The sequence below is a fragment of the Schistocerca americana genome, chromosome 3 (genome assembly GCF_021461395.2).
Source record: "Schistocerca americana isolate TAMUIC-IGC-003095 chromosome 3, iqSchAmer2.1, whole genome shotgun sequence".
Classification (NCBI taxonomy): domain Eukaryota; kingdom Metazoa; phylum Arthropoda; class Insecta; order Orthoptera; family Acrididae; genus Schistocerca; species Schistocerca americana.
The window spans coordinates 761,508,308-761,524,389 of NC_060121.1; the positions used below are offsets into that span (position 1 = coordinate 761,508,308).

General features: G+C 42.9%; 1 protein-coding gene across 1 annotated transcript in view; it reads left to right on the plus strand.

Moving 5' to 3' along the window:
* Positions 1 to 16,082, plus strand: part of LOC124607252 (protein yellow-like) — a 71,589-nt gene that overhangs the window by 29,786 nt on the left and 25,721 nt on the right. The window contains exons 4-5 of the mRNA XM_047139526.1: positions 9,179 to 9,358; positions 13,813 to 14,130. Of these exons, the coding sequence (XP_046995482.1) occupies positions 9,179 to 9,358; positions 13,813 to 14,130 (498 nt within the window). The remainder of the gene's footprint in view (positions 1 to 9,178; positions 9,359 to 13,812; positions 14,131 to 16,082) is intronic.

Consider the following 16,082-nt stretch of genomic DNA (forward strand, 5'->3'; position numbering starts at 1 on the left):
GTACGAAGATATGGGTACAGAAATCTTCCGATGATCACTGCTGGTAAGCACAATGCCTTAAGAACAATTCTAATGTTTTCTCTTGTGCTTACCGTTTGCACAATAAAGAAAAATCTAATTATTTGATGACAAAGAGAAACGTCGTCTTTTGCACACTATACGCTTTCACAGATACTATACATAGCACACATCTCTGTCCTGTTTTGCATCGGCAATCGCTTATGAGATATGCGCATAAATATTTGTCATGACAAAGCACAATGATAATAGTATAGGCTATAGAGGGATGTAGTATTTCTTTTCATCCTAATCTTTTTCAGCATAGTGGACATTAAATATTCTTCCCTGAAGGTACTCACAAGATAGACGGATCTTATTCTATTGTATCATGATTTTATTCCGTAAAATATTTAGGAAAATTCGACGTTTGGGCCGAGGAACCTTGTGACATAATTGGTCATCCACAACTACTTGCCTTGACTTCGTCTTTCACTATCCAACTAAACTCTTGTGATGAATGTCACCTCTAGGAACTGAAAAACGTGGCCTCTGGGGAAAAACAAGTGAGCATAAAGACGATGGAAGCTGGAAAATCCCTAAACAGATCGGTGTACTATATGAGCGACAGGCAAACCGGTATTTTCAGAGTCTTTGGCTTTAATTCTCTATTTCCTTCTTATTCGCAGGATGTATGACCCAGGAAACCATAAAGCAGATGAAAACACAATGCAAAGGAAAATGACATCGTAACTGATTTTTCCATCGCTTCTTGTTGGGACAACTTCACAACGATAAATGAAAAAAGAATATTGTGAACGTTTTTCAAAAGAACATCTAGACTACTGTGTTTTTTTTTATGAAAATGAGGGCTGTAAACTAAATTATCTAAAGATCCGATTATCCTGCACAGTATACAAAGTGATTCATATAAAGTGTATACCTCTGAAATCTAAAAATAATGGGCAGCAGGAATACTTCTTGAGATAGGTCCACATAAGGAACGTTACACTTTTTTAGGGTTAAGAATCCAACCAGATACAATTCCTTAAATAGAACATTAGTTTTTTATCACATAACTGAGGCATTAAACCAGCTAAATTCAATTCATTTTAAATCATAAGTCTCTCAGGTTTAGTTTAGGAGCTAGAAACTGTCAGTGTCAGGGTTGTGCGCAGATGAATGATCTGGTGGAGGAATGTTGATTCAAGTGAGGTGTTTAAATGTGTGCCCATATTCCAGAAGGCACAACACAGTGATCCTTCTAAACGACCAGCAGACGAAATGTAACGACGCTGTTGTCATGGAAACAAAAGTTTACTCGATGCGCCGTTTGAAGTCATCTGTGGTTATGGCTTGAGTGACATAAACACTATTCCTTAGCCATAAATATACTGATGTTATGTAGGGTGAATATGTGGGCCATTCCTTCGGACAACGGCACCCCTTCCGTCTTCCAGGGAATCTGTTGTTCAGTTATTGCACAATGTGGTGTCCTGCCAACTCATCTAACATAGGGTGCCTAGGAAGCTGTTTTCTCGGGTAGCTAGACAACATACAAGCAATTATTATTAATGGAGTTTATTACAGTAAACTGAATTGACAATACTTAACTTTGCCTATTTACAATAAGGTATCATAGGCAATTGTCGACATTCAAATAATGAATGTCTTTCGATGTATACAATTTCCACGGAAGCAAATACCCAAGTTCATAAGTCACATCTATAGAGCTAATATCAGAGATCGTCTTCTAGTGCGCCCGAGGCTAGCTGGAGCGGCACTTATATTCTCTTCATATACACTCCTCGAAATTGAAATAAGAACACCGTGAATTCATTGTCCCAGGAAGGGGAAATTTTATTGACACATTCCTGGGGTCAGATACATCACATGATCACAGTGACAGAACCACAGGCACATAGACACAGGCAACAGAGCATGCACAATGTCGGCACTAGTACAGTGTATATCCACCTTTCGCAGCAATGCAGGCTGCTATTCTCCCATGGAGACGATCGTAGAGATGCTGGATGTAGTCCTGTGGAACGGCTTGCCATGCCATTTCCACCTGGCGCCTCAGTTGGACCAGCGTTCGTGCTGGACGTGCAGACCGCGTGAGACGACGCTTCATCCAGTCCCAAACATGCTCAATGGGGGACAGATCCGGAGATCTTGCTGGCCAGGGTAGTTGACTTACACCTTCTAGAGCACGTTGGGTGGCACGGGATACATGCGGACGTGCATTGTCCTGTTGGAACAGCAAGTTCCCTTGCCGGTCTAGGAATGGTAGAACGATGGGTTCGATGACGGTTTGGATGTACCGTGCACTATTCAGTGTCCCCTCGACGATCACCAGTGGTGTACGGCCAGTGTAGGAGATCGCTCCCCACACCATGATGCCGGGTGTTGGCCCTGTGTGCCTCGGTCGTATGCAGTCCTGATTGTGGCGCTCACCTGCACGGCGCCAAACACGCATACGACCATCATTGGCACCAAGGCAGAAGCGACTCTCATCGCTGAAGACGACACGTCTCCATTCGTCCCTCCATTCACGCCTGTCGCGACACCACTGGAGGCGGGCTGCACGATGTTGGGGCGTGAGCGGAAGACGGCCTAACGGTGTGCGGGACCGTAGCCCAGCTTCATGGAGACGGTTGCGAATGGTCCTCGCCGATACCCCAGGAGCAACAGTGTCCCTAATTTGCTGGGAAGTGGCGGTGCGGTCCCCTACGGCACTGTGTAGGATCCTACGGTCTTGGCGTGCATCCGTGCGTTGCTGCGGTTCGGTCCCAGGTCGACGGGCACGTGCACCTTCCGCCGACCACTGGCGACAACATCGATGTACTGTGGAGACCTCTCCCCCCACGTGTTGAGCAATTCGGTGGTACGTCCACCCGGCCTCCCGCATGCCCACTATATGCCCTCGCTCAAAGTCCGTCAACTGCACATACGGTTCACGTCCACGCTGTCGCGGCATGCTACCAGTGTTAAAGACTGCGATGGAGCTCCGTATGCCACGGCAAACTGGCTGACACTGACGGCGGCGGTGCACAAATGCTGCGCAGCTAGCGCCATTCGACGGCCAACACCGCGGTTCCTGGTGTGTCCGCTGTGCCGTGCGTGTGATCATTGCTTGTACAGCCCTCTCGCAGTGTCCGGAGCAAGTATGGTGGGTCTGACACACCGGTGTCAATGTGTTCTTTTTTCCATTTCCAGGAGTGTAGGTGTCGCTCCTGTCGTAGTGTCGTCCTAATGGGCGTTCTATTGGCTGACGTCATCTCACAGCCTTCTCTACCGTATCGTTCAAGCCGACATGCTGGCGTTTGTTATTACGCCTAAACACACTACATCACAGGGAGAATGTGCTGCAGCCACATCTCCAACGTCTAGATGGACGTTTTCATGGAAATTACCCAAACTGTCGACTATGAAAGCTCGATATATCTCACTTGTACCTGCGAAGTAGTTTGGACTGATGGTTTCATCTCCAAGGATTCCATTCCACACATTAATGGATCACCTCAGTTGACCATCGACCGAGGATCGTGGTGTATTGCAGTTAAAATAAACACCTCCATCTCCTCACTTCTTACTGGTATTCATCTTTTACTCCCACGCCTTCTCATAAAACTTTCTTCCTTGAAGTTGTTGTAGAACGCGTAGGTACATAATGGCCGCCGAGCGTCTTCAACCCGGAAATCTCATTGCATACGCTATGGCTGTTTCACTGGCATCGTGTCGACATTCGCCGAACATCAGCAATATGTCAATGTACTTGTTAGATGTGTATGCCATGTTTATTCGACGTCAGTATACACGACACATTGAACCCCGTTTGTTTGTGCAGTCCGAGCTGCCGTGTGTACGGCGGTATAAGGTGACAGTCGGCTGTCTATCCGAACATGACATCTAGCAGTGCATAGAGGAAGCTTGTCGCGCCATGACACCGGCGACGTCACATCCCGTCCACAAGTCCTTTAGAAGGAGCACAGCGTTGTGCATTTAGGAACATGGGCACACATTTGAACATCTTACTCAGACAAACATTCCGGAATCAGAACATCCATTCGCACACAGCCGACTGTTACATCCACCCCTAACATGGTAAATGTTTCTAGCACCCAAATTAGACATGATAGAAATTTGATTTAAATTGATTTGTACACAGCTGGTTTACATACACCAGCCAGATACCAGAAAAAGCTAGTGCTCTATATAAAAAATAGTATCTCATTGCTATAACTCTCTGGAAAATAACTCAATAAACTAGGTTTATGACCCCGCAGAAAGTGTAGAATTTCTGACATGTAAATATCTCTATAAATAACCCTGTCACCTATTATTTTCTAAGTTACAGAGCTATACACTTTATCTGAAACGCCCTGTGTACTGTAATTGGTCAGGCAAATATAGTATTAAAATATGAAATGACAGTTTATTGAAATAATCCTTATACCGTCTCACAAGAGGGACGGAAATGATCGTTGAATGGCATACTTTTGACTATGTGAAACCGACTGGACGGCAGACATGAACAGAGAGAAACCGCTACACGAACAAAGGTTAGGTAAGGTTTTGGATCGAAGATACTTGAGCAAATGCGTACAATGATGACGCGCTAGCTATGAAACTAGTCTGCCGTCAAAGACGCGTCTCGTCAGATCTTCAGATATTCAGATTTGAAAGACGGTGAAATCGTCATGCGACGGCAAAGCGTTAGTTGTCCCTAAAACATTCAGAGACATGGACCTGATAACTTGACGCTTTGGTGAGGCATACGAGGCCGCCATCAGTGATGGACACTGGATTATTGTGCTAAACGTAGCAAAAATTTCTTAGAGAACAGTGCTCCTTAACGTTGTTGTAAACGAAGTACCTCAGCAAATAATCAGTGCTTACTTCACAGTTGTTGCAAAGATGTAATCTGGTACAGCAGCAGTGGTCTTGGTCTTGCCCTGACGATGATTCAGTGGAAATAATCTGAATGGTCAGCTGGAGCTTCTGCTTGCATCGCATCGACGACTATTGTAGACAAAGGTGGTAATTTATGAGTATGCTGTCTCAGCACATGCATTACTGCATGTAGACAGGCACCACTGAACTCTTTGTACAACATTCAATCTGGGAAACAATGCACCACGAAAACTATACATTACGACAGCATTAATCCTTTTGTTTGATGGCTTACTTGCACATTCGCATTCCAGTGTAAAACTAGTGTATGGTAGTAGTCTGTGGCCGAGCGGTTCTAGGCGCTTCAGTCGAACCACGTGACCACTACGGTCGCAGGTTCGAATCCTGTCTCAGGCATGGATGTGTGTGATGTTCTTAGGTTAGTTAGGTTTAAGTAGTTCTAAGTTCTAGGGGACTGATGACCTCAGAAATTAAGTCCCATAGTGCTCGGAGCCATTTGATACTAGTCTAGAATCCTGTTAGAATGAGTGAAAGAGTTTGTGATGATGAATACACCTGGTCGCGAAATTAACCAAAAATCAACACAAGGTCAAGATCAGTATACGGCCGTCCAGTGACACTGATTTTTCAAGTGACTTGCACTCATCGCTCACACGCAGTCTCCTTGCAGATCAGTGTAGCTTGCACAGTGTTAACCCACTAAGCAGATTCCATTTGTAATTTATGTGTCTCCCATATCAGAAAGAGTACCCATTTGTTGTTACGGTCACCTTCTCATTGATCTCAGAAACGTTAGCCGGTCACAAATTTCTTCAGATGTTAAAAGGTGTGATGGTAAGAAGGTGCCAAATCTGGCGAAATGAATGGGTGAACCAACAGCTTCCCCATAAACAATGAAATTTAGCGACGGGTGATGATGTTCACGGTACTTTCTTTCTTTCCACTCTAGCCCATGGCCCCCTCTGCCGTATTTTCGCGGACTATTGGCTTGAATGATTAATCTGTTCTTGTTTTACCTCCAGAAAATTATTTTTCATGCTGAAGACGCTGGCCATTACAGTTCCAGCAGATTGAAAAAAATGGTTCAAATGGCTCTGAGCACAATGGGATTTAACATCTTCGGTCATCAGTCCCCTAGAACTTAGAACTACTTAAACCTAACTAACCTAAGGACATCCCACACATTCATGCCCGAGGCAGGATTCGAACCTGGGACCGCAGCGGTCGCGCGGTTCCAGACTGTAGGGCCTAGAACCGCTCGGCCACCCAGGCCGGCAGGAAATTGAAACTTCGCTTTTTTTGAGATAGTACGACTGTTGTTAATGGCTGCCGAGTGTTTAGTTTAACAAAATCTATCCTACCAATTTTTTTCGTTAAATGTACCCATGGTGTGTGACATTTGTCGAAGCCTGTGATCGTGTTACAAAATTTATAAAATATTTTTTTTTCGTTTCTTTTTATTTACCATTAGTCAGGATGGTTACAATGGAACTGTCAGTACGTAGCTATGTAGACGAAAGTCTATTAACAAAATGAATACCCATCTTTATAGGAATAATGTTCAGATTGTACGCTGGAGGATTCGCGTTGTTAGCAGTGTTACAGTCGTAATTTGCCATTAGACGCTCGTACTGGTCCGGCTACGTAGGGCTGAAACACGTGTACCAGTGTACATTACAGTCGCAGACTCTTCGGTCGGGACAAGATGAGAAGGGCTTTACTCTTAACGTTGTTTTATCATCGCTTCCCTCTGCGAGCCTTTAGGTATTAAAGGAATATGGAGAGATCCTCTCTCCGCACCGATGTTGAACAAGATTCGGAAGTTTGGATGAACTGGCGGTTTAGGAATTGCTCCTGGGAGAGGCTGATGGCCAATTGCGTCACAAATCGTTGAAGAAGTTTCTGTTGCCATATCTGAGAATTCTGGACGTGATGTGCGGTCTTCAAGCGGTTCACGAGTTGTGCCACGACAGCTGAACATTCCACAGCCCATCGTTGTTTCGGGTAGCGATAGATAAAACTGTACTGCGGTTCCAGGCCGTCGTGGGTGCAGACGGTCTTCACAAAGAGCAACTCTTGGAACCTGAAACGTAAAATAATACGCAACAAATGTTACCCTCTCACGTGATAAATTAAAATGTGTTTCTTTCAGCGGGTTACTCGTTATTTCTGTCCTGTATGCCGCGAGAAATGTTTCCAAAATTTTTAATTGGCCTATGATCACTCGTTTATCATAGAAGCCCTTTCAAGTAGCGAAAGTTTAATTACAACCACCCTATATATTGGCACGATGCGTTTTGGCAGCATGCTGCCATTATCAGGTGGTTTACAGTTACATGAACATTAATTTTTCATTATAGATTCCTTTGATATATCATGATGTCTGTTTGTCGGGTGTGCCAACGAGTTTATGTATAGAAATTTTTCCCTACCCACAAATATTTATTATTTTATTGTTCAACATTAAATGTGCTGTACAGTTAATCTCAGGGATGTCGTTATTTACATTTTCGCCGAATTTGTCTTGTCCAGCATACAAAGCGCAAAAGCAAACTCAGTACCATCTCACTTTCATATTCCAGATTTTGTTGATGTAGAAATAAAACTTATTTCCGTCGCTAAGGAAGTATATAAGTTAGGACACACACTTTTATGTACAAGCGTATTTATGTCATTGCACAGGTTATAAAGTCTGATAATGTAGTATTTATTGGTGTACACAGTATTAATAAGTCATTTCTTATAAAACCGCCCCATGATCGCTGATATTTTTACTATCACATTTTATTATTTTCGGAAATCAATAAAAGTGGACTCACGTGCCACAAAAGTTGCCCACAGTTGATTCCACACCTACTATTAGGTGCCGCAAGCTTTCTCGTGATGTGCCGAGTGATGTGGGATAGTGATAACGCAGTGGACTAGTATTCTTGAGTAGTCATTCGGCGATGAAAAATAAATTCTTTCACTGATTGCAAAACATGACACAACTGGTGATTCATTCGGGGAAGTAGGATGAGAAAAAACTTGACATGAGTCCCTGTTTAGAAAACAGAAAACAACAGTACCATTCAGATGTGGGTTCTCCATGGTTTCCCCAAATCATCTGAGGGGGTAAATCTCAAAACATTTCCCCCCAAAAAATAAGGCTGACTTCCAAGTCCCACCTTGTCCCGTCTGTAACGAACATATCGCGGACAGGATATTAAACCTGAATTTCGTTCTCTGTCCTGCTGTGTACATGCCGTCTTCTAAGTTGTTCGTCTATAGTAGTCGACGGTTCAATAACGTACTACGCAATTTCTTGATATTATCACTTACTTTTACAGTTTAGAACGTCCTTCAAGAGAGAAAAGGCCTCTTTCGAAAGCAGCCGCCTCTTTTTTAGCTGTCGACAGTTAAGGAGCAGATTACTTTTAAGCTTGCGAAAATTTCGGATTAGTCTTTATTACTCATAAACAGTTCGAAACCAAGAATTTCTGTTGTCATTTGTCATTTAGTTTCAAACATTTGAAGACACGTTAAAGAGAACCGTTTGACACTTGATTTATGTTAAAAATTAATTTCATTTATGGGCCTGTACTATAAATTTCCGTCTCTGTAAGTATTGTTATATATCACCAGTCACATGTCAAGAGCTTAATGAGTTTGTGGTACAACAAAATACAGGTGTTTTGCCAGTAAAACCCATGCGGTGCAACAGTGACGTCATAATGCTCTGGGTGATGATTGTTATCAACCCAGTTCATCTCCAGGTATCTTCTCAGCGAGTTGAAACGATATGATACCTAGAAGGAAGAATGAAGCTGGATGGTGGACCGGAATTATGATATAAGAGGTTTACCTGTTTATGACAGAACTTTCCTACTTCAGCAACTCGATACGCTACAGTGGCTCACGAGAAACTATCATGTCCCTAATTTGCCTACACGTTGAGATTCTAGTTTTCTGTTGATTAGTAGCGAGGCTCTATAGAGTTTGGAGAGCTTCACTTTTCTTTCCTCAATACGATCTAGAGTTGTCCAACCCGTGTTAGTGAAAGTGAAACATAAGTGCATTGTTTCTGTAGTTATCTGTGAAGTTACGATTAAATGTCTGACTTTCTAGAGAGTTGTAAAAGAAACAGATATTAAATTTGAGTTATGATAGTGTCTGATCCGTCTTAGCTCAAGGAATAAATAACCAGAGTGTAGCCTGTTTTTCCACTCTGTCGTTTTTCTTCTTTGGTGCTGTAGCACAGTATTGTTCTAGCTGTTTGTTTCAGAAAACGTGGTCCGACGATGACACGCTGTATGCCCTCGACTGTGGCGTCGTAGAAATAACGACGAATCCTAAAAATGTGTGTCCACCGAAAATTATTACCTTCGACTTGCGCGCTGACGAGATTGTGAATATCACAATAATAGAGAACGCATTTTTCGAGTCGCAGTATGCTATAATTTGGGTAAGTATCCAGACTTATACGTATAGTTTTAACGGCTATTAGTTTTCCAATGGAAAAATCTAGAGGCACTAAGAACTACTCACAATTAACATCACACCAAATTTAATAAACATCTGTATACGAACTCCCTTGACATGTTCTGAGGGTACCTCAATATACGCTTGTAATATGTCTGCGCATGGTTAAGCTATTAAGACCAAAAAGAATGACTCTCGCCACGTAATAACGCCCCAGGCACCTCCATAGATGCAACTTTTAGTTGTGAAAGAGACCATACGTTGTTGTTGAGCTGCAGCTGAAAAGTACTGCACGAAGTCCGTGTTGGTCTAGGGACCACATAATTTTACGATCGTACAGAATATCTTCTGTAAGACTATGGGACAGACATCGAGAAAATTATTTCATTACATTGAATTTTCGAGGACAAATTTTTGATAAGCATGAGCTTTGTGTGTGTGAAAACTAAGTATGTTATTAACGCACTTAATCACGAACGTCTGCTACCGTCTCATCCTAGGAACGTGCGCCTAAAGCAGATAAGGTTTTTGCTACCAGCAACAACCCCTGTTCAAGAATCGCACTGAGTTATGTTAATAAACTGCTACTCTAATACTTATTCCCTTCTCCGGAACTCTTCTGCAAACCGTCCACGAAAGTAAGTCTGTACTTTATATGGTACTAACAGCTTCCAACTTACTGAGCCACGTTATTTCAGAAGTCCTCGATCTAACTGACCATCCACCGTTAATTCTCACTACCTTATATTCTATCCAATCTGTAAATCTGTAGATATTCACAACAGAAGCCACTCACTGACATTCCAACACCTTGATAATGTCCATCGTGGCGCCGCTTTCCAGAGTTTCTAGGACACTGGATCCATCCTTATTGTTATCAAGCCCATCCATACCAACAGTCTTGATCGCCATAAGCTACGAATCTATGACAAACTTATTACACACAGTAAAACATCAGGATTGGTGCGGAATTCTTCCCACGCTTAACTGCTTGAAGTAGTGAAGAGGATTCTACGGACCTGCTAGAAGGCCACATTTCACTCATTTCTCTACAACAACACCTGTCAACCAGCTGAAGGCTATTCACTTGACATTCTACTTCTCACTAACTTTAACCACTCCCTTATCCTCATCGTTCACTGACATCTCATCTATACTGCAACTAATAAGCAGTAGACACCATAAAAGAGACTGAGTTAGGTGTGTATCAAATAATGACATTAACAAAAAACATAATAAAAAAAGAAAACTTACCACTGCCTGTCGTTTCAAATGTAAAGCTACGCTCTTGTCTCTCATTGGTCACCATGAACAACACAAATTACACCACTTTCGATATTACTTCAAGCGCATCCCTAGTGTCCGTGGTTTGTACGATCTTATATTTGCTTTACACTGCGACGCGCCTAAATCATTCCCCTCCTGTCCACCTACCACACTATTTAACAAGAGGGTTTGTAAAGGGTAAAATAAGCAGTTATGAAAAAACTTTGTCATTAGAATAGCTAGGGCTCTTTTAAGGTAAACCGTATCGTAACGTGAGCAATAATTACACGAGTTATAATCTGCAGCTTCTGTTCAAAATATTCAGATGTATGTGAATTTTCAGAGGGCCAGACTGCTGAGGTCATCGGTCCCTAGACTTTAACTAACTGAAACTAACTTATGCTAAGAACAACACACACACCCATGCCCGCTGGAGGACCCGAACCTCCAGCGAGAGGGGCCACTGAATCCATCACATGGCGCCTTAAACCGCGCGGCCACTCCGCGCTGCCTGCAGCTCCTGCTTCCACGTCTTGTACCTAACTATTTTCTACACTTTTGATTAATTAATCAACACATTAGAAGTCTCATGCTTACTGTCAGCTGCAAATTAATATGAAACACACTCCTATTTACGATCAACATTAGGTTCACAGTTCGAACGTTCTACTGAGCCACTAACGAGCGTACTGAAAACTTCACAGCTGCAAATCGTTCATTCAAGCTGCTTTCTCCTATATGAATAACGCCCAAACCCCAGTTCGCCAGAACTGTCACTTCCATCAAACTCATGAACAACGTGCATCCAAATAGATTTCCAGTTATGCTTACTGTCCTAATTGAGTCTCTTACCAGGTGGTAAGATTTTCCGTCTTCTAATCCACACTGAACCCCAACATACGCCCACACATGGTGCAATTTTAAACATCACCATCAGCTTAATATGCAGTGCTACTAGGTTGTTGTATATATGTAAACCCATAAGTTCTCCAACGGAACTTCAACATACTTCTATTTCTAGACAATCGAATGTAACTCCTTATTTTTGTAACGTATCTGTTTTAAACAGCTCCAACCAAATACCATCTCATTAGGAACCCTGTCCCCTGCCACATTGCCCGCATCTCGTGGTCGTGTGGTAGCGTTCTCGCTTCCCACGCCCGGGTTCCCGGGTTCGATTCCCGGCGGGGTCAGGGATTTTCTCTGCCTCGTGATGGCTGGGTGTTGTGTGCTGTCCTTAGGTTAGTTAGGTTTAAGTAGTTCTAAGTTCTAGGGGACTTATGACCACAGCAGTTGAGTCCCATAGTGCTCAGAGCCATTTGAACCATTTGAACCCTGCCACATTTTCCTCTTGATGAAAACAGACCAGCCTTCGTTTTTGAATCATCTGTCCTAGAACCCAGGTTTTTTTCCCATCACCCCCCTCATATTAAGACCGCTCATCATCAACCAAGTTGCCTCCTCGATTATTACCCCTAGCTATACTCCACTATAGGTCTCTTCCCATCGTATCCCGTGCATGTTTCCAGTTCAGGGCTGCTAACAGCATAATTTAGTCACTTTCAGCACTATTCATAACAGGTGGTTTGTAATATCATCGACATTTAACTAATCGAGAACTCAGAATTTGACATATAACAGGGCTAGGTTTGAAACATTGGTATGCTTTGGTTACTAGTGTACACGCATTATAATCTGGCCCGACAACGTTAGGGTGAACATTTTTATTTAAACTATTGCTAAAACTTGTGACGGGGAGCAACACTGGTCCATAAACAGACGAAACGACAAATTTTTCTTGTGCCTAGGAGCTTATAAAAATATTACTTTATTGAAATTACAATGTAAGTTATTACTTATGTTAGTCTATTACAGGTGGCCTATGTTTATGTCTGTATGATAACTGTTTCATTATTTTCCTAGTGTTGATAAAATACGGGATAGTTCCTTTGAAGACCACGGCCGCTTTCATTCTGCATCCTAACATAATTCGAGCTTCTTCTCCGTCGCTAATGACCTCGTTGTCGACGGGACGTTAAACACTAATCTCTCCCTCCAGCATAGATATAACAAATTAACGGTTTCTGGAGACGTGCGTCTTATACATGAGGGGCATGAAAAAGTGTGCAGAACTACTTCTGATCTGTGTGACCCGTTTTGACCCTTCCAATAATTGTATTATACATTTACAGGTAGGCGATCAGGTGAGAATGTGTACTTCCAAGAAAACATCCACATCTCCTCTCCTCAGTCACCTGTCTCTCCAGTATATGGGATGTCTGGGCTACAGGTATACAAAAACATTTGTTTATATTTCAGTACCCGTTAAGTTTTATAATTTATTTGTCCAACGTTTAACACAGCAGCACAAACTTTTTATTCTTGTTGGCACAGTTCAGTGCAGTCACCGTTTGAATCTCTACAGATGTCGAAAGGTATTCCACTTCTGGACACTTATTCATAAGCATGACGGCTATTATGGGCTCTATTGTGGTGTAGATCCGTTGTCTTAAGCCTACGAGGTCTCGAATCCTTGTTCGGTAAACAATGTCCCTGATGGAAACCCCCATGTATTGAAAACCAGAGGAATCACATCGGGAGTCTGAGGTGGCCAGATAATTTGAACCCCTTCGCCCCCTCTCTCCCTCTTCCGATCCAACGCTCAGGAAACATCTCACAGAGAAATGTTGTAACATCCCCATGGTCGAGGGATGGGGCACCATTCTGCTGGAAAATGACGTCTGGAGGTCTTTGTGGAACTGAATAGTCCTCTAAGATGTGGAAATATGTGCTCTCTCCCACAGACCGAGCAACCTAAAATGTCGAGTCCTTTCATGATAAAGATTTCTTTGAGTACACCTATAGCCCGGACACACTGTGTGACACAATCTGTAGAATCACGTTTCGGCGGATCTTCATTACCACGACAAGTCAATGCGCGTGACCTTGGAGGAAGAAGGCATCTAACGTTAGGTCCCTAGGCTCTGTCTTTATGAGAGCCACTTCATCGCTGTCTCCAGTGGGCTGCCTGCTCTGTTTTCCTAGCATCCATTTCAAGAGGTGAAAGTGTTGTTTACCGTGAAGTAATTCCACTATTTATCTTGTGCTATATATCTTGCATAGGCCACGTAACAGACCAGCAGAATTTAGGCAAGGTGTCTCTCTACACAGGTGGAGGCGTGTCCAGCTGGCCGTCTGTTGGCCTACAGTTCCGACTCGCTGGACTCCACATTGACAGTGACTGACCTCACCACTGGAGTCTCCAGACACCTCACCAGTCCGTACATACACCCAGTGCCGGAGCTGTCCTACGTTGCGGCGGGCGGGCCCCCGTACTACATGGGAGATGGCTCGTACGGTTTGTCGGGTGACAAACGTTGTGATGGCAAACTCTACCTACAGGCCTTCTGCAGTAACATCCAAGCTGCCTTGGACAAAAAGATCATCCGGGACGCAAGCGACGGTGACATTCTAGATGCTGTGACACAGGTAACGCAATTTTTACCCTACTGTTAATTCAGACATGGCTCTCTAAATGTGAGTTTACACTTGTGCCCCTTGCGGCTGGTCGCTGTGCTGCTGTAGCTTGCTCTGTACTCAAGCAGAGGCGCCGAATCTGAACACAGGTTTGAATGGAATTATGGAATTACTTGTACGCACATGTTAAGGAAGTGGCATGCAACACATATGCGTGCCTCTGCCTGCGTGTGGGACAAGCAGTCGCTCGCCGCACAAATGTAAATGCACCATTGGACTGCTTAGTAACTGCATTGAAGAGAAGAGCCATAAGAGTATAACAAGAGGTAACTCAGCTTTCAAAGAACTTCATGTAACGTCGTTAAAAGATGTTTGGGGCCTAACACTTCATTGACAGATTGGTGAGTAGATGCGGAGTAAGAGGACAGATGAGGTCAGGAATCTACTGTATCGTTATCGAAGAAACCATAGCGGCGTTTTTGAGGATGATTCTCTAAAATCACAGGAGACCTGATTCGGAATGGGCGGTGATTCGAACTGGACGGGACAGAATTTTAACTCTGTTCCTCGTCAGAGCGAACCCAGTGCCTTAAAGCTCCACCATCAGGCTCAGTATCTAGTAAAGAACTGCTGGCATCTGCGTCGTGAGAAGTACCAATGCATCGTTTGAAATTTGATAAGGTCAGTCTTTCAAAGAATCAGACTGATATTCACGTATAAGGTAACGCTCGACTGACCTGCTGGACTTTACCTCACACACACTTCGTGACAAATAAAGTCGATGCCATCGAAGTCTTCGCTATACAAAAATGTAACATTTTCTAACAGAATGTGGTGTAGGCAATGTGTTGTTTTCAGAATTAAAGATCAAAAACTGAAATAAAACAGATGATATTTAATCCGAAAATATCGCACATACACTTTCATAGGCCACCCTCCATCCTAACTTCTATTGCTACACTGTTTAGTTACACGTCCCATCAATAACCAGTACCAGAGAACAGACCTGTTCATTTCAAAATCATCAGTCCATTAATTGAATAAAATCCAAGAACAATCAGTGTTAGGCTAGCCAGGAAGGTATTCAAACGAGTTAATCTGCCCACAGATTTTATCTGTTGAAATATTAAGGTAACTCAATTTCACGAACTTAAAATCAGGAATCACAGGCACAGTAACTCGAGAAGTGCACAGCCACAGTAACACGAGAAGTTCATACGGTTTATCGAAATCAGAACTGCAGATGGAAAGAAACTTTACACGCAGTTCGTATAGTCCCATCCTCACACATTTGTCTTCAGTTCGTTATGACCCACAAAAAAATACTTTTTAGTTTCTGCCCATATTTGTGTGGTTTCATTTTCGAATGAGATTCGAAGATTACGATGAGGCAATTGTAGAAGTAAGATTTATACTTGTTTACTATAACGTTTTGGTAATCCACGTCGTACTAGAAATAAGTGGTAGGAATTGGCGGAACAAACTGCCTAAATTACAGTACTGGGGAAGAAATAGCTATTAGGTAAGCCAAGGGCGTGAAGGAAAATAGGTCAGAGTTTAGCGTCCCCCTGGTGTGGTCGTTATTACGTAACCTTGGGTGCAGACAGAAATTATGAAGATAAGTGTCGTTTTTATTTCTATGATGTTTTCTGGAAGTCAGTGTCAGGATCTTTCGTGTTAATGCTGTATTTAGTTTAAAGTAGTCAATCCACGTTTACCACCAGCGACTGCTACAACAAGCTGCGTGTATCAGATCTTCAATCACACTTTCCCCAATAAGATCACATATTCTAAAGCATTGCGAAGTCCTGTCTTACTCAGTGTTGATCATTGCATTAAATCTGAAGGAAGAAATTGAAAGAGGTCTTGCACCCCCATTTTCTGCATTTTTCTCCATGCTCCCCAGAACCCAAATCACGTATCTCAAATGCTGTACCACTTCACTTCAGTTCAAAATGGTTCAA